This window comes from Venturia canescens, chromosome 2 (genome assembly GCF_019457755.1).
Source record: "Venturia canescens isolate UGA chromosome 2, ASM1945775v1, whole genome shotgun sequence".
Lineage (NCBI taxonomy): Eukaryota > Metazoa > Arthropoda > Insecta > Hymenoptera > Ichneumonidae > Venturia > Venturia canescens.
Genome location: NC_057422.1, coordinates 25,735,437 through 25,754,919, shown reverse-complemented (window position 1 = coordinate 25,754,919; position 19,483 = coordinate 25,735,437). Strand labels below are relative to the sequence as shown.

General features: G+C 37.3%; 1 protein-coding gene across 1 annotated transcript; it reads left to right on the top strand.

Annotated features, from left to right (window-relative positions):
- The first annotated feature begins 13,868 nt into the window (after nucleotides 1–13,868).
- Nucleotides 13,869–18,976, top strand: LOC122406311 (uncharacterized). The gene is made up of 9 exons (XM_043411707.1): nucleotides 13,869–13,983; nucleotides 14,149–14,353; nucleotides 14,491–14,869; nucleotides 15,095–15,411; nucleotides 15,629–15,781; nucleotides 15,945–16,127; nucleotides 17,333–17,530; nucleotides 17,669–18,471; nucleotides 18,913–18,976. The coding sequence occupies exons 1-9, from the start codon at nucleotides 13,928–13,930 to the stop codon at nucleotides 18,974–18,976; spliced, it is 2,358 nt and encodes a 785-aa protein (XP_043267642.1). The 5' UTR covers nucleotides 13,869–13,927.
- The last annotated feature ends 507 nt before the right edge of the window (nucleotides 18,977–19,483 follow it).

The window sequence follows — 19,483 nt, the reverse complement described above, 5'->3', positions numbered from 1 at the left end:
TTCTTATTTGATTCGAACAGCTAAATCAACTGAAAAAAACTCCATCTAATTTACGTGCGGCATTAAAATTTATTATATTAATTCGAGGCCAAGTATTTTCTAATGAATTGAAAAAAGTTACCATTTGAATTACGTGCTTCATTAAAATTTATGATATCAATCGGTGGACAAGTATTTTATTAGTAAATCCAAATTTTGACATTATTAAATTCTCCTAAGAAGCATTTAAATCCAAAAAAAATCACATGAAAGCTAGTCATTTCTTACTCTATGGTGGCAGAGACTTATAAGAAAATCGACTCTTCTCAGACTTTCAGGATCCTCTGGTATTATTCACAAAATTCGACGTCGATTGGATCGATACAAATTATGTTTAAATATGTGTTAAAAGTACTTGTCCGGCCCATCACTTTCCGTTTAAATTGTTTATCCAAATAAAAGTCAGGACTTGTCTAGAACTGATGGATCACAAGTATTCATGCAGAGGGAATTGAGAGAATTATCTTCAAGTAATTTTTACTTAATTGCACTAATTTAATAAAAAACGGAAACAAATTATTCCGCAATATAGAAGGGATATTATTGTGCATCGATAAATGAAAAAAAATTGTACATAATGTATATGTTCATGCTTCCAAAATAACTCTGCAGTTTACATTCGATGACGGCAATTTTTACTTCCCACTTATTCTTCCAGCGAACGAGTTCCATTCGGAATAAGAACTAACCTATAATATTATTAAGAACATTGAAAATAATAATGAATCGCATTTCAACAAACTTTTAACGAGATTCTGCCGTGCCATTTCGTTTTTTTATGATTGATTCTTTATTGAATGAATAGTGATGGGCCGGACAAGTACTTTTAACACATATTTAAACATAATTTGTATCGATCCAATCGACGTCGAATTTTGTGAATAATACCAGAGGATCCTGAAAGTCTGAGAAGAGTCGATTTTCTTATAAGTCTCTGCCACCATAGAGTAAGAAATGACTAGCTTTCATGTGATTTTTTTTGGATTTAAATGCTTCTTAGGAGAATTTAATAATGTCAAAATTTGGATTTACTAATAAAATACTTGTCCACCGATTGATATCATAAATTTTAATGCTGCACGTAATTCAAATGGTAACTTTTTTCAATTCATTAGAAAATACTTGGCCTCGAATTAATATAATAAATTTTAATGCCGCACGTAAATTAGATGGAGTTTTTTTCAGTTGATTTAGCTGTTCGAATCAAATAAGAAGAATGAGGCATCGGTTTCCAAAATGATTTCAAGGGCGATTTTTCGGTTTATTATTTTTTACTTGTTATTTGATTCTTTTGACACTTTAAAAAATAGATGCAGATTAGTTTTTTTTTTAATATAACGTTTTTTCAAGATTTGTAAAATTTTTTTCGAATTGTTCTGTATTTTTTTTTTATGAAATAATTTTTTTTACAATTAAAAAAAAAATTTTTTTAAAGTTTTGTTTATGGGTGGAATTATCAGCAAACGAGGGACCATCAATGTACTTGTCCCAACCTTTTTTTTTCCGTAGGTAGACATATATGTAAATATGTATTAGTATTTCGGGATTGCAACCTAAATTTTTTTCTCGATATGTATTCGCAAAGACAGTTCATCGGATATACTTATCCCGTCACGGGGACCGATGGTTCACACCAACGAAGCAGTTGATCGTTGGAAATCGATGACCGCGCCACACGCCAGAATTTTGGGGAACTAAAATTTCGCCAGGTCGATATCTTGACGATAACTTCTGTTTACGACAATTTCAAAATCAAAATTCGTTGTCCATTTTGCATCGATTTCGATGCAACAAGGCTCAAACTGTTTGTTTTGATTTTGCGCTTCCGCTGACTAGCCGGATTTTCGATATATCAATTATTTTCAGAGTAATTGTAAGATTACTCCGATGGTAACAAAAAAAAAAAAATTTTTCGGAATTTCAAAAAATCGCTCTGTCAGCGGATTTGTACTATTCCACTGCATACGCAGTTCAATTTTCATCGAATTCGGATGAGCGGTGTGGACGAATTTCGCAATCGAATTTTCGAAGCGAGTGATCCATCCCCTTAATGTATGACGACAATCTGAATTTTTGTTAAGATAATTTTTGTGAGAATGACGAGATTGTCAAAAAAGTGCTTGCAATGTTTTATGATAAATCTAACAGCTTCGCCGGAAAAGTGGCAAAAGTTAAAAATCTACTACCAGTTCAACTTTGACAGTGAATAACTATCAAAAGAGCAGATTTATCACAAAATGATAAGAGATCTTTTTTATAGAGCATTCGATTTCCTACAAAAACCTGTTTTGGGCATCATCTGAAATTGACCCATCCGCAAAATTTCAAAGTCGCCTGTGATGTGCTCTCCGGGTTATTTGAATGGGAAACAAAGAATCGCATTAAACGACCTCAGAAAAATATTTTAAAGGACTGAAATTTGGACATGTGTCATATATTATGCTACTGGAACCATTGAAAGATGTTCTTTGAAGACAAATAAACCGTTTTTTTACACACCCTAATATCTATAAATGGAAAAATATGGAGCCGTGGACCTAGACATCGAAAACCGTAGAGAAATATACCGAGAGATAAAAAATTATGGGGCTGTCAAAAGTTGTGAAGCCGTCAACCTAGATAGCGAAAACTACGAAGAAATATACCTGGTCATCGTAAACCATAGAAAAATATGCATAGACATCGAAAGCAATGAAGTCGTCGGCCTAGACATCGAAAACCGTAAAGAAATATACCGAGACATCAATAACTATTGAGCAGTAGACCTTGACATCGAAAACCATGAAGAAATATGCGTAGACATCAAGAACTATGAAGCCGTCAACCTAGACATCAAAAACCATGCAGAAATATATCTGGACATCGAAAACTATGGAGAAATATATCTAGACGTCAAAAACTATGGAGAAATATACCTAGACGTCGAAAACTATGGAGAAATATACCTAGATGTCGGAAATCATAGAGAAACCTTGACATCAAAACTATGGAGCCATCGACCTAGACGTCCAGAACCGCAGAGAAGTATAGCTAGTCATCGACAGCTATGGAGCTGTTGAACTAGACGTCATAAACCACGTAAAAATATACTTACAAGGAAAGGTACTTTAGTGTCCGCCTCCGATTTTGATAATTTTTTTCTATCTTATAGTCCATCCAAAAATAAGAGACACGTATTTTTTTTTATCGGCCGAAAGTTATTTTTAAGGGGTGAAATCAGCCCTCAAAGTTCGGCATGTTTTGCGTCTGGTAGAGTGTTTCATATAGAAGCACTCAACCGATCGAAACGAAACCAATTGCAAAATGTTCGGCTTGTCAAATAACCCATATGACATGTCCAACTTCTTATGCACCCTTACGGCAAAGGGGTGAACCACCCCCGAATATTCAGAATTTTTTCGTTTAACAAAAATTTACTATCCAATTTTAATAAAACAAACGCCATTTTGCGGAGCAAAAAAAAATAAAATCGACGTGTTTTCGGGTTTTCCTCAGATCAAAAAAATTAAGGGGGTAAACACCCTTAAAATGTCAAATTTTGTTTTGAGCACTGGCCCCTTCCAATTTTAGTATTCTTTTCATAGAATGTAGCTTATCAAAAAATAAGAAACACGTATTTTTTTTATCGGCCGAAAGTTATTTTTAAGGGGTGAAATCAACCCCCAAAGTTGGGCATGTTTTGCATCTGGTAGAGTGTTTCATATGGAAGCACTCAACCGATCGAAACAAAACCCATTGCAAAATGTTCTGCATGTCAAATAACCTATATGACATGTCCAACTTCTTATGCACCCTTACTGCAAAGGGGTGAACCACCCCCGAATATTCAGAATTTTTTCGTATAATAAAAACTTACAATCCAATTTTAATAAAAGAAATGCCATTTTGCAGAGCAAAAAAAATAAAATGGACGTGTTTTTTGGTTTTCCTCGGATCAAAAAAATTAAGGGGGTAAACCAGTCCTAAAATCTTAAATTTCACTTTGCGCATCGAAATGTTGACATTCAATTCATATGGTTCCTTTATCATTGCGTATCGACTTATATGTTGAATAATATTTATTTCACATATTCATTGGCTGACATCATAATCGTATAGAGAATCGAATACGTTGACATGCTTTACGTGAGAAGTGTTAGTTTTCGTTCTACAGGTTCTACTATGACATCTTTAAATGGTTCTTGAAAATCTAATGTCGTATCTTCCACGATTTCTAACCGATTGAACTCTGCCATAGAAGCATTCAGAATTCTCTCGAAACTTTCTTTCTCGTAGCCATGTATTCTTAAAAAAGCCAGCTCGCTCAGCCTAATGCTTGAGAGATAACCGAAAAAATAAAAAAATCTGTTTTTGTGATGATGTCCGATTAAGCCACCCACTCAAGATGAAGAAGCTAAAACTGACGTATATTACTTATATTACTCCAGAAGTTTAGTTGCTGTTTGATTGTTTATCTGTCACTATCGTGTCTGCTATTGTGAATAACGTATTGTCATGAACATGTCTATCAACCCAATGAACGTAATAAGACTGTTGCTTCTTACATTTGAAGTAATGAACATTCCTGACAGTCCTGTTAACAATAATGAAGTGGAATTGAAAGAAAGTTTCGAGAGAATTCTGAAGGCTTCTATGGCAGAGTTCAATCGGTTAGAAATCGTGGAAGATACGACATTAGATTTTCAAGAACCGTTTAAAGATGTCATAGTAGAACCTGTAGAACGAAAACTAACACTTCTCACGTAAAGCATGTCAAAGTATTCGATTCTCTATACGATTATGATATCAGCCAATGAATATGTGAAATAAATATTATTCAACATATAAGTCGATACGCAATGATAAAGGAACCATATGAATTGAATGTCAACATTTCGACGCGCAAAGTGAAATTCAAGATTTTAGGACTGGTTTACCCCCTTAATTTTATTGATCCGAGGAAAACCAAAAAACACGTCCATTTTATTTTTTTTGCTCTGCAAAATGGCATTTCTTTTATTAAAATTGGATTGTAAGTTTTTATTATACGAAAAAATTCTGAATATTTGGGGGTGGTTCACCCCTTTGCAGTAAGGGTGCATAAGAAGTTGGACATGTCATATAGGTTATTTGACATGCAGAACATTTTGCAATGGGTTTTGTTTCGATCGGTTGAGTGCTTCCATATGAAACACTCTACCAGATGCCAAACATACTCAACTTTGGGGGTTGATTTCACCCCTTAAAAATAACTTTCGGCCGATAAAAAAGAATACGTGTTTCTTATTTTTTGATAAGCTATATTCTATGAAAAGAATACTAAAATTAGAAGGGGCCAGTGCTCAAAACAAAATTTGACATTTTAAGGGTGTTTTACCCCCTTAATTTTTTTGATTTGAGGAAAACCCGAAAACACGTCGATTTTATTTTTTTTTGCTCTGCAAAATGGCGTTTGTTTTATTAAAATCGGATAGTACATTTTTGTTAAACGAAAAAATTCTGAATATTCGGGGGTGGTTCACCCCTTTGCCGTAAGGGTGCATAAGAAGTTGGACATGTCATATGGGTTATTTGACATGCCAAACATTTTGCAATTGGTTTCGTTTCGATCGGTTGAGTGCTTCTATATGAAACACTCTACTAGACGCAAAACATGCCGAACTTTGAGGGTTGATTTCACCCCTTAAAAATAACTTTCGGCCGATAAAAAAAAATACGTGTCTCTTATTTTTGGATGGACTATAACATAGTAAAAAATTATCAAAATCAGAGGCGGACACTAAAGTACCTTTCCTTGTTAGACATGAAAAACTATGGAGTCGTCGACCTAGACATCGAAAACCAAGGAGAAATATACCTAGACATCGAGAACTATGGAGAAATATACCTAGACATCGAGAACTATCGAGCTGTCCACCTAGACTTCAAAAATCATTGAGGAATATACTGTGACGTTTTGGCAAAGCCGCGACGCCCCGCGTCGTGGTGGAATCCACCACACCGCTCACTCATTTTTGAAGCGTCCAAAAATCGCTATATTTTTCTTATATTTCTAACTATTTGCAAATCATACCATTTTCTTCTGTTATTTCAATTATTCATTTTTTTTTTTATCGCCATTGTTATTAGTCATAAGTTCTTCGGCCGTTTTGGCACTCGCTCGCAACCATCTATACGTGAAATTCACCGGACTACAATCCCCCTTTCCCCCTGAACGAGAGTCCCCGTCGAGTCCTGTCCCAAGCAATTCCCTCCCATTTATAAAAAGCCCCTTCCCTGAATCCCGAGAGGCTAAAACATCGGATAAAGGGTATTAGACCCGAGTCATCGGACCGATCAACATCATCGAATGTCTTCTTGAGAAGGAATCCAACTCAAGAAAATCATCGCACGAGTTCCCTGGCGTCGAGGTTCCGAACTATAGCAGAGTTAACTCCGGCCGGTACGCATCAGCCCCGCTGTTATCACGAATTAGTCAACCGAAAATTCGCGCGCAAGGCCGAGCTACGTTCAGGCGGCGCCATCGATCGAGTCGGCTGATAACAGCACCACGCCGTCAATCAATCAATCGCCAATCGATAACCCTCGTCGTTAGCTCTTTTCCTTCCTCACCCTCCCTCGTCACCGAGTCGCTACTCCTGCGCCAGATAAAGGAGTCCGAGTGGATAATCATCGGCGCGCGCAAGGATCTATAATTGATCGATCAAACGAGCCCGCCGAAGGCAGGCGAAGTTCGATCGAAATTATATGTACAGCCTCGTTCGAAGAGATTACAATTATATGTAGTGACTCTCGAGTCCACCAGATGGCCACAACGTTTAGAGTGAAAAGTGAAAAGTCTAGAGTGGGGGATACCCACGCTCGTGGCGTCACATCCGCCATTATCTCATATATTTTAGAGTAAACAGTGATTGTTGTTTGAAAAAACCCTAGGGATTGGGAATCGACTTTTCGTTCAGGGTAGGTTGTAATCTCTTCGAACGAGGCTGTACATATAATTTCGATCGAACTTCGCCCGCCTTCGGCGGGCTCGTTTGATCGATCAATTATGTTTCCCGCCTCGTTCTCGAGATTACAATTATATGTAGTTGTTTAGAGCAAACAACAATCAGTATTCGTGTCTGAAGCCTCTGCTTCTGTTTATTCAAGAGATCTTCAATATTTCGTACTCATGAGCAATCATAAGTAACCCTAACACGTTAAAACTAACACGTCAGTTAGAACATTTACCTACATATGTGAAAGGTATATTCCTGTTGTTTTTGTATGGGAATATTGAAAATTGAATGTACAAAGGTGGTTGTTTTCCATCTAAATTGGACAGTTCTAATATCTTACAAACGCCTTTCGATCGCTCTGACTAATCTGTTGTCATTCTGATTATATCTGGGGAACTTCCCCTTAACAAAAGCCGTGGATGTAGACACATAGCGTGTCGATTGAGCCGTAAAAACACTGGTATCTATTCCACTTTCTGCAGTACTTTTTTGCGGTTTCCTCGTCGCTAAAAATAGGTTAGTGTAACTACCTCTGAGATTCGCAGTCTTTACCATAAACGCTTGAACCTCTAGGATTACGCACAGTTTTGGTCTCTTCAAAATCTGGGATAATCAACAATAGCTGCCTTTCTCCGGCCAGATGTCTTTATTATATTTTCCATAGTCATTGCCAGCCCAGTTGACGATCTTTTAGTATTATTTATCTCTATACACGTAAGTGTTTGAACTCTTTGAACCGTTGGCAAGGCTAAAAAACGTTACTGTTTTATTTGTAAGGTCCTCTAGCAATAACCTTTCTATAGAATGAAGTTTTGTTAACCAGTTGCGTACGAATGTGGAATCCCAAGTGCTTGTCTATCTTGGTACTGAAGGTCTTATTTACACCCTTGAGAAAACGCATAATGATAGGTCCGTCACCGAGTTTTTCTGAGGATATAACCGATCTGGGTTTGTAATATAACGGATTGAAAACAATTCAAGGAGTTGTATGAATTTTCTGAAGTTCCTTCAATTTTTCTAGACAAGAAATGTCTGAAAAACCTTGTTTTCCTTGCCTTGTTCCATCAACGTCTTGAGGTTGATTTATATATTGTTTTATTATTGTTTTGATAGCTATTTATGCTAAAATGATATCTAATGCTTCTGTTGGAACCTTCTGTCGTCTAAATGCCCTGCTGAGACTCTTGTCGCTACTAAAACGAAATCCTCTATCTCGTTTCTTTTCTGCAAGTACTCTGAGTATGGCTGAGAAACAAAAAAGGGGGAAAAATTGCAAATTAAGTCTCGACCAATCTTCAGTAAAGATGTTGATCGTGAGACGACCGGAGCCAACAACAAAAACAATAAAGATAATAATAATAATCATAGTAATAAAAGGCGTCGATCATTGTCGCGCTTGCTTTGGGGAAACCGGGAACTATATTTTTCGCCTCTGAAGTGAACAGTTCAACATCCCGGAGCTCAAAAACTTTGATAACCGAAGTAAATACCTCAGGATTGACTGTCCATTCTGTATCAATGTTCCCTTTTCTAAATCACTCGTCGGTTTTAATCTTGCTTTTTGACGGAATATACAAAGGCAATAGAAAAAAGTTTCTTTCTTCTGCCCATTGGTAAATTTTTCGCGCTAGATTATTGTATCTCGGGTATCTTGTACCTTCAATCTTATTAATGTGAGCAGTTGCGGTTGTACTGTTGATACGCAGCAGACCCTGACAGTCTTGTTTGTTATTAACTACTTCCTGAAGGGCTAATCACGCCATGAACAATTTCCTGTAATTAATATGTCAATCCGTCTGGCTCTCAGATCAAAAGATCTATAAATCTTTGTATGTTGGTTGACGGTACCCCAACCTGCATCGGACGCGTTAGTAAAAGTTGTCGTTTAGCAGTCACCTGTTTTCATATTGCTGTAGCTGATCAAATGTGTATCCTATCAAAGAGAGTCTGGGTTAATTAGGTGTGAAATTATTATCTTAAAATTCTAATTTCTCTCGTTCGCTAGTAAAGCTGAGGATCTTTTTCTTTCCACTCCTTTTGTGGAAATCCACCGTATTCCATGGCTAAAAACGCAGCTATAAATTCATGAAGCAACTCTCAAAAAAAATTTTTTTTTTTTTTTTGAATTCTTTCATGGGTCTTGCTAGTTTTTCTCTTTTTCCTTTTTCGGAATCTATTACGACACCCTTTATTATTTATTATAGATCTATTATAATCTATTATAATTTCTTGTCGAGGGTCTTACGTTGCTCTTCTTTTCATTAACAAGACAACCCAAAAAACAAATCCTAGTCTATTCGCTTCGACTTTGTTGCTTTTCCGTTTAACTGCGTTCTCTTTTATGCTCAAAATATCTTTGAAATAAATAACCGATGAAAAAACCTCTCACTCTCAAATAGCGGGCTATCGTTTCATGATCGTTATAAAAATGAAAGGAGCCACAGACAAACCGAAAAACAAACCAGTTAATTGAAATAATTGGCCCTCGAACTCGAATCTTAAGAATTTTTCATTCGCTTCTTCTATCTTGAATTGGGAAACTTGAACGAATTTGAATTTCTCTAATTTCTTGAGATTTATTTTAATGCGAAAAGAATCGCCTGGTTTCTTTTTTTTTTTTTTTTTCTAGAAAACATGATGACCAGAATTGAGTCTTAGCTTGTGTGCACCTCCTCGGTATCTCCTTTGGCTGTTAATTTGTTCTTTGTATTATGGCAATCATTACTCTGAGCGGATGAAATGCGAATGCATGGTGCCTGATATCTTGACTGAAATCAAATTTGTAATCCGTACGTAATTTAGAACACATTTGTCCTTTTTTTTTTGTTTGATGTCAATTGCGAAGAAAATTACGTAATCTATCAGCACCTGTACTTTCTTATCCAATTTTTTTTTTTTTTTTTATTAGTTCTGTATCTGATTAGATTTTCTCCAGCAAGCCCCTAAGGGGCTTAGATTCATCTAGAAATGGATATCGGCTGTAAATTTTGCAGCCTCATTGAGGTTTTCCAAAAAACCAAATTATCTATGCTCTCTGGTTTATCTAACAACCTAGAGACTGCGGTAAAAAGTGCTATTAAAGCTGAGCTAGCTGCTTCCTAAGGTTTTTTTTTTTTTGGCCCGTCTGACCGCGGCCATCGCCACTATCAAAACTTATTTGAGTTCAGGTGGGCTGAAATCCGCTTTTCTTAGATACTTTCTGACAAACTCATCTTTCTTCTTTCTTTATACCTATTCCGATCCAGTATCTCCATCAATTAGCTATTGATGATTGTAAATCGAAGAGAAACCCCCGCTTTCGGAGCTGAAAGATTTTTGTCCGGGGCCTGAGGAACTTCTTCAAGTTCCTTTCTTTATTTGCAGCCACTTTCTTGGGTAAAATTCTCTCCCGTGAATGAGATTTTATTTTTCTTTTCTTCGTCTCGATCCGCGTCAATGCATAAGTCTACGTGCGGATCAAACCAGAAAAAATGAACTAGAATTTTTTCTGACAAAAGACCCTCCTCTCGTCTCTCGTACGAGCTCTTCTTGGGATATAGGTGTCACTGTTTCATCTCACGTACGAACTTAGCTAACCTTCAGACTCATCTGTCATGTCTCACGTACATGCTCATCAGTTTTTTGTTGTGCCGATCTGTCTTGTCTCTCGTACAAGCTCATCGAACTGAATTCGACGTTGTTTTGCCTCTCGTGCAAACTCGTCGTCAATTTCTTTATTTCTTTATCTTTATCTTTATTTCTGGTAAGCATAATATAAAACCACTTAAAACGTTCTCCTTTGTAAAAGGCGCAAACCTATGTACAAATAAATACTACTACTACTATTATCTTTATTTCTTAATTTGATTACCGACTAAATCGAAGTTCGTATATGAACTTGGCTGAGCCTCCGACTGACCTGTCATGTTTCTCGTACATGCTCGTCAGCGTTTTACTGCGCCGATTTGTCTTGTCTCTCGTACAAGCTCATCGGGCTGAGATCGACATTGTTTTGCCTCTCGTGCAAACTCGTCGTCAATATAGTCCTTCTTTCTTATTTTGACTACCGTCCAAATCAACGTTTGTATATGAACTGAGCTCGACCTCGGACTGACCTGTCATGTCTCTCGTACATGCTCGTCAGCTTTTTACTGCGCCGAATTTGTCTTGTTTCTCGCACAGGTTTATCAGGCTGAGATCGACATTGTTTTGCCTCTCGTGCAAACTTGCCGTCAATATAATCTTCTTTCTGATCTTGCTTACCGTCTAACTCGATTATCTCTCCATATCCTCTGAGTCGCCATCCTCGTGGCTAGAAACTTCCTTCACCGGAATCTTCGATCTGTGGATCTTGTTACCCGTTGATTTCTTCCTGTAATCTTCTAATCCTTTCCTTAATTTCACTAACTATCCTATGTTTCGACACGATTAATCTCTTGAATAATTGAAATCACCCTAAAAATCACTCTACGATGTTACCTCTGGTGCCCAACGAAAGAATATGAGATAATGGCGGATGTGACGCCACGAGCGTGGGTATCCCCCACTCTAGACTTTTCACTTTTCACTCTAAACGTTGTGGCCATCTGGTGGACTCGAGAGTCACTACATATAATTGTAATCTCGAGAACGAGGCGGGAAATATAATTGATAATTTATGCCCAATGCGGAAAAACAACGAGCGAGCACCGAGATCCAGCACTTCCATCACGACTCCGGTGTGCGTGCCACGGCCCAATTCCCCGCACTTTTAATTTCACGAATAGTTTTTCGTTCTTCCCTCATTTTCACGTGGTCGTTCCACCATTTTCGTCGTGGATAGCGTGTCAATCTTGCCGGTCACCCATTTTGCGTTCGAAATTTCTCCGAGCCCCTTTGGCTCGTTATCGGTTCCCTCTCGCCCACCGGTTTTGTCGTCGATTCGCACATCATAATTGAACGAATCATTATTGTAATTATTTTCTCTTTTGCAACCTCACGGGTATTGAAGCGAAACACCGACTCGAGAACTTTATTTTATTTTTATTTCAACGACATGGCACGCATGAGTGTTTACACCGGCGGCCATGTTGAAAAACTGTCACTTCGCGAAGCGGCCAAGGAGACTATAGGTAAGGAGTCCAATCTCCGTATTGGGCGCCTGTTAGAAAAACGTCCGTGAAAATGTCGGGAACCCGGGTTCGAGGAACGGCCACTCGCGTCGCATTGTCGTTTGGTACGGCTATATATATAGTAATAAAATCGATGTCGTTGGTGAAACTGACCGCCATGGCAGCGGAATCGTGGATTTAAAGAGCTTTTGCGCCTGTCAAAAATTAAATACCCAGTGTAAACAAAAATCAGTTGGATTACGAGTGAAACAACGTTTTGTGACGATTTAGATCAAACTGTCGGTTGCAACGGCGACTTTAAGCACTACGAAGGGAGTATATAGAATTATACTTTTTCATAATCAATATAATTAAATTTTTGTTTTTTTCCCAGTTTTCTTTTGATAGTTGAGGTTATCTGCGGTAGCAACTTAACTGCTCTGCAACTTGAGGTAGAATAAGTACTTTCACTGTGTCTGATTTTTTTCAATGTAGAGTTTTAAAAACTTGAATACTTGAATACTACTTGAATGTTTTATTGAAGTCTACTGTATTTTCCTAGAATGGGAAAAATTTGTGCAGTGCCAGGATGTCGCAGCGAAAAAGAGGGAGATGAAACACGCCGGAAGAAATTAGGACTGCGCCGGATCACTCTCTTTTCTATTCCAAAAGTAAGAGTAATATTCTTTGCGTAAAGGAAAATATACTTTTTGGTTGCATGTAAAAGTTACCAATGCTTGAAATGTAATTTATAATTCAGAGTTGCATGTGGCATGACTTTTCATGGCTTCAAGTTTTTCTCTATGACATTTAACTACTACATTGATCGGTATATGCATGGTTATATTTGTTTATGCAGAGCGAAGACCGGCGCAATCAATGGAAAAAAGCGCTTGGCTGCGAACTAGATGTTAAGCAGTTTGTGTGCCAATTTCAATTTTCGGAGGACTCCATTAAGAAGTCGGACAGGATTGTTTTGACAGATGGTACGGTCTATGATTCACCATTGATCCGGTGGAGATTGAACGAAGGCGCTGTGCCTATTTCTCAACAGTGTGGACCGATGAACTGCGAGGTGAGTGATTCTATATTTTAACAATACTAACATGTTAAACTACTCTTAGAATATTATGTATTTTTTTTTGTATTTAAATTTAAGAAAAAATATTTTCTAGTACTTTTAAATGATAAAATATTTACAAATCATAATTTTTTATTGACACAGTGATTTATTGAATATTCAATTTCATTATTCAAGTAGAATTACATATAGCAGCTGATCAATATCATATGTAATTTCATAAAGTATTTTCAAATATTCATAGCTGTTAAAACATTGCAGGAAAACAACAATGGGATTGAGGAAACAGAGCAAGAGAATAGTGCATTAGATGTGAAAAAGGAACAACTGCAAATAAGTAATTCTGTTGTACTTGATGAAGGAACCGATACAGCACCATCTATACTCACTGAATCCTGGACGGAACAAGATGTGGATAACGTGAAAGGAGCCGTAGATGCATTTACGTTGGGAAACCTGAAAGATGACTTGACGGCGGGATTACTATCAGAATCGTGGGCATGGACTCAGAAGTCAACAGGGCTAATTTTCACACTTTTAGATCGATCGAATTTACATTCGCAACTTCATTTGGAGGTTGCTCTCGATCTTACTCTATCAGTAAGTATCCAATTCTCATCATAACTGTAATCAAGATTAATTTGATTTCTTACTACAGTTATTGTTTAATATTTTTATTTTTATTACAGATTAGAATGATTACGGACACGGTGATACCCTTGAATGAGTAGGCAACATCCTCAAATGATATCCGTCGCTACATGAAGATTTTAAAAAACTGCATCATATGCAGTGGAACCGGCGTCCAAAGTGAAAGGTAAATGGTCTATTTATACTTCAGCTTATTGATTTTTTATGAATTAAATTTTCGAATCTGTCGAATCGTTTGTTTTTTTAGAGATCATCAGTTAAGAGTATGTATGTGAACTGTTAAATACATTGGACAATTGAAATTGAAAATTATTTTATTCCTATTTTGTAGTCGAGATCCGCGATGCGTGGGTATGATCGATTTGAAAAAACCGGGCGATAATCAGCGAAAAAACTGGAGATGCGAGTTATGTCAACAGATTCGCGAGAGGGTACAGAGGAGGAATCAACGACGCAGAAAAACAATACTCAAGCGGGAACGAGCCCAGAAAAAAGCAGATTTGACTCGAAGAAAATTCATTCGCCTGAAACGAAAGGTAACTATTCTTGACTATTTTACAATGTTACATACTTTTTTATTTTCACTTTACTTTACTTATTGTACTCAACAGTTTTAAATTGACTAAATTGGATAATATTTCATATTCTTTATTGAATCTGTTTTTCTTTGCAGATTAAAAAATTGTATGCTGATGTCGCTGATTTAAAGCGATCGTGTTCAAGGATTGAGAAGGAGACGCTTGAGAAGAACATCGCCCTCCTACCGGAAACACAGAAACAAGCGGTGCGAACTTGTTTGGAGACGGTAAAGGTGGGAAATCGAAAGGGCCGAAGATATGCCATCGAATGGATGTACGAATGTTTGTTGATGCGCATCAAGAATAGTGGTCTATACGACCACATTCGGGAACGTGAGATTCTGCCACTTCCATGCAGAGAAACGTTGAGTCGGTACATTCGGAGGATAAGTTCGTCAGCGTATGAATTCCAAACTGCCATTTTTGAGGGTATGAAAATGAAGGGCTCATCTATGGAGTCCAATGAAAAACGAGGTATCAAATTTTGAATATTTGTAATATCGAGTTTGGTCAACAAGCCTTTTTGTGTTTCCCGGACTCAACTGGAAACATGCATCTGTAGTATACTGAATTTGTTAATTACTAACCAATACAATTTCTTTAGAATCGTGTTAATCTCGACTTTTTTGCAGCTACTGAGTGAGTAATATTTAAAGTCTGTTGATATTAAAATTAAAAGTTGTCATTTCAATGTTTAAGGTACGCTGCTTGTCGATGAGATGAAATTAAGTGAGGCCGTTTCTTTCAACAAGCAAACTTTGGAGTTTCAAGGTTTTGTTGATCTCGGTCAATATACTCCAGAAGAAAAAAGAATGACGCGTGCAGACCATGCTTTGGTTTTCATGTTTCAACCGTTCCGAGGATCTTGGGTGCAGGTGCTTGGCAGCTACCTGACGAAAGATTCAGTGACGAGTGCTATATTGCACAAACTTATTCTGGAGTGCATCTTGCTGTTATCGAACTCCGGATTTCATGTTGACGCCGTCGTCACAGATGGAGCACAATGGAATAGAGGCGTATGGTCCATCTTCGGAATACGGGACGGACGATTAAGTTGCGAGCATCCGTGCGACTCAACTAAACGGCTGTGGATGATTGGCGACTTTCCGCATCTACTTAAATGCTATCGAAATGGAATCGTTAGCCGCAGTTCGTTTATGGTAATCGTATTTTTATAGGCATTGTAAAAACAAATGCTCTGTCCTTCTAATATTCAATATTATGTTTTTTCAGACCCCTGATGGAATCGTCCAAAAGAAGCACTGGGAAGCATTATTGAGATATGAGCAGATGACCAAGCCCAGTTTAAAGATCGCATACCGCCTGACTCCGACTCATTTAAATCCGGCTGGATTTCAAAGGATGAACGTGCCTTTGGCTTTTCAGGTATGTCGATTTACGTCCTTGCACATCATTGCTTTTTTAAAATGCATTCTCTATTCCGAACATTATTATTTCTTCAATTCTGTCGCTTGATCGAGACAATATCGAAGCTAGTCATATGCTTAAAGGAGTGAAGATTAATATTTTTTTTTCCAAATTCTTACAGCTTTTCGATTTGTCAGTTCGCGTGGCTATGGAGGTGTATCGAAACAAGCCGGAGTGCTCCGATTTAGCTGATTCTGAGGCAACGCAAAGGTTGTGCGAAAGAACAGGAAAACTCATCGTAGCCATGATGTCACGGACGCCACAAGACGCTCTCCGTTGCTCGGGAGATTGTCCTCAGAGGAAGGTATGTTTCAGAAAAGATTTATTCCAGAAAATATTCATTGAATAAAAATTTTGATAGTATATTTAAATGCTTTTGAAATTAAAATATTCAGCTGACGAACAGATTTACAGCGAGATTTGTTTTGTTTCTCGTTAAATGCGAATTGCTTCGTTATAAATGAATATAATGTCGTTTATGTAGTCATGTTGTAAAAAATCACATGATTTTAAAGCTATCTGCATTCTTTCCCATTGAGTTCGTTATCTCCGTATTGCGAATTTTGTCGATGATTATTTTTACGCTAAGACGTATATTGAATAAATGTTACAAAAGTAACGCTATCAGTAGGAAGTTATTGTAGGCATAATATTAATGTTTCATCATTTTTAGTACTTAGCTCAAAGGCTGCTGATTTTCAAGGAGTGCAAGCCTTTCAACGTTGGAATCTAGTCGTGATTGCCGTGGGCCATCGAAATTTTCTCACGCCGGTCTTCTTTTCGATTAGCTTTTGAAATTGTGGTTGTCATTCGGGGATGTGAATTCTGTTTCATGGCCCACGTTGACATACATCCAATTTCTCGCAATTGAGATTCAAAAATTCCGTTCTTTATCAAAGAATTGAATTATTGTAACTCGATTGTTGTAGCTGCTTCGTAAAAGCATCTTCCGGTTAAAAGCTCTCAACATTCAAAAATGAAATCCGTGATCATCACCAATACACCAATTTCATTGTAAAAAGGAAAAAATTGGTGATTGTAGTAAGTGCCAGGGTTCTTCGATTCTATTCTTTCGTATTGTCCGTTTTCTTTGCATGGGTTGAGTGATCCGCACTTCTTGGACATTACGATGGACGACACAGCTCTCTTCGTCCATTCCTGTTTTTTATCACACTTTCGTTTCTTTCCTAATTCGGATTATTTTCTCAATCTTCGCTTGAACCTTATCGTTTGTTTCCATGATACGGTTCGTTTTATCTGTTTCTCCCAAATCTCGTTTCGTTTTATGATTTGTTTTGTTTTCTCTCTTTTTCTCAGGTCTTTCGTTTGCATCGACGCTTCTCTTTTTTCTCTTTTTTACTCAATTTTTATTTGCAGTGAATAAAAAGATATATTACTCAACTAATGAATTGCCAAAAATATATGAAATCTTCATTTCTGTTCTGTTTGATTTCATTTTCTGCTTTTTGCATGAATTATATTTTCGTAACCATTTACTATTATAACTAGGCGATAATTGAGTTCGACGCGTTCTTGAGGGAGTGGGACTCCAACACAACGAGTAAAGAGATGCCCATATCCGCCAGTACCATTTTTGGCTTCAAAGTGACTTTGGGTGCGACATTAGAAATTCTTGAAGTCCTTCATAAAGAAGATGGCTTATTTCAGTTTTTAATGACCGCTCGTTTGAATCAAGATGCATTGGAGGTACGTAACCGTTTCCTTTCGAGATAAATGATGGTACCAGTCCTGAAATATTGCACGATGAATCGAAAATTGGTCGCATACTTGTGAACATTTATTTTTAATTGCCTGGATGTCTAATACAATTTTTCTTTGATTCAGAGACACTTCGGAATGGTGCGCGGAAGCTTGGGAGGGAACGATCATCCAGACCCTGAATCGTTTTGTCGGTTGACCCGACTACTCGCTAGCTATTCGCTAATCAAACCGCCAAAAAATTCCAACGTCAGCGGAACAGAACTGTTGGGAGTGTTGATGCAGACGAAAGATTCCTTGGCGGATTCAAGAAAACCCCGTACTGAGTGGTTACAAAAACTCGACAGGATGCTGGAGGAGGGTCATGCGGAGGATCCACCAACAGAAACGCACAAGCAAGATCATGATTACGAATTATCTTTCTCCATGAGTACATGGAAGGATAGCGTACATGATCATACGTATGACGTAACTCGTACGAGTTCTGAGGTGCAGGCCTATCTCGCTGGCTTCGTAGCGCGCACAATGTCCAAGAGGATCAAGTGTGAGGATTGCCTTCGAACGTTGAAAGCCAACAACTCCGAACCAGCTGAGTCGAGAGACGCCATGATCGAGCTCATGGACCAGTACGGGGGTTTACTGCGTCCAACTGAGGAATTGTTTCGACTCACGGAGATAATGGAGTCAACGGTTCTCGACGTAGTTGGGAAGTTCGGTGTAAAAATCGATACTCTCCATATAATCCTGGACAGATTGTCGGAACTGAAGGGTTTACCAATGGTTGGATGTGAGGAGCACCGGTTGGAGATAACCCGAAGAGTCGTTGACTTTTATCTCGTTATGCGCGGTCAGTTCTTGGCAAAATCGTTTAACGCAAATAACAACGAAGCGCGCACCAAAACGAAGAGGCTCCGGAAACACGCAAAACTGTGAGCATTCAGCACTCCTTAGCGTTAGCAAATGTGTAAGAGGTTCGTTTTCAAATTTTCAAAATTGGTTAGAAAAAATATTTATATTATTGGTTAACCAGTTACGTAGTGACGATTTATTTTTATTTTGTCGTGTACAGAATAGCAGAGGGAGTATAATTCCATATATAGGTTTCAGCTTTAAATGAGGTTGTATTGTTCTACTCTTAAATTTTCTTTTACTTTTTGGCTCCGATTTTTTTTGACGGTGTCATGTTTTGTTTTGAATATTATGTATATATTTTTTGGTAAAACTGTATTCGCAGGCTAAAAATACGTAGTGGTTCAAGATTTGAACCAGTCTTCGAATCCGGGAACATCAGTTGCATAGAGGATAGTATTACGCACTTATTTTAATGAACATTATTCGTCGCTCAATCTTAATTGAATTTCTTTTTACAGATCGTATTTTTGTGATGCAAATAGTTGCATTAACAGTCCTTTTCAGGACTACCAAAATATTTGAACGTAGAACAATATGTTCGCAACGATGGTCTACAGTCAAAACAAGACTACTTGAAGCATGAAAAAATAAAACTGAAACCTATGTTCCCATACGTTCCCCTGTGAGCCAATGATTTTTTTATCTACTTTCAGCTCTTTAAATTGAATCACATTTTTATTCTAATTTATAAAATAAAAAGCAATGATTCAATGATTAAGAAGATACTACATACAGCACATCTGAATGATGAAGAAATTTTTAATCGAAAATTCGAAGCTTGAAAAAAAATGTAATTGTATATAAATTTCCGTCTAAATTTCAAAAACAAAAAAATCAATCATTGCATTAAATTACGTTTATTGTTTGCTAATAATTAAAAAAGGGGCATTATGCAAAAGTCTTTCATATCTATGTGAAATATGAAAATACGAAAATGTGCTTAAAATTTGATGCGTCTCTTCCAAAGTTATAAATAGCATGCATAAAAGTAATTTTAATAAATAAAAGCTATACAAAATCGCAGGAAAA

Excerpts from the sequence above, each read along its gene's own strand:
- LOC122406311 (XM_043411707.1), top strand. The coding sequence starts at position 13,928 with ATGAAGATTTTAAAAAACTGCATCATATGCAGTGGAACCGGCGTCCAA. Across the intron at positions 14,870-15,094 it reads GGAGTCCAATGAAAAACGAG|GTACGCTGCTTGTCGATGAG; the intron begins GTATCAAATTTT and ends TCAATGTTTAAG. Across the intron at positions 15,412-15,628 it reads GAGCACAATGGAATAGAGGC|ACCCCTGATGGAATCGTCCA; the intron begins GTATGGTCCATC and ends ATGTTTTTTCAG.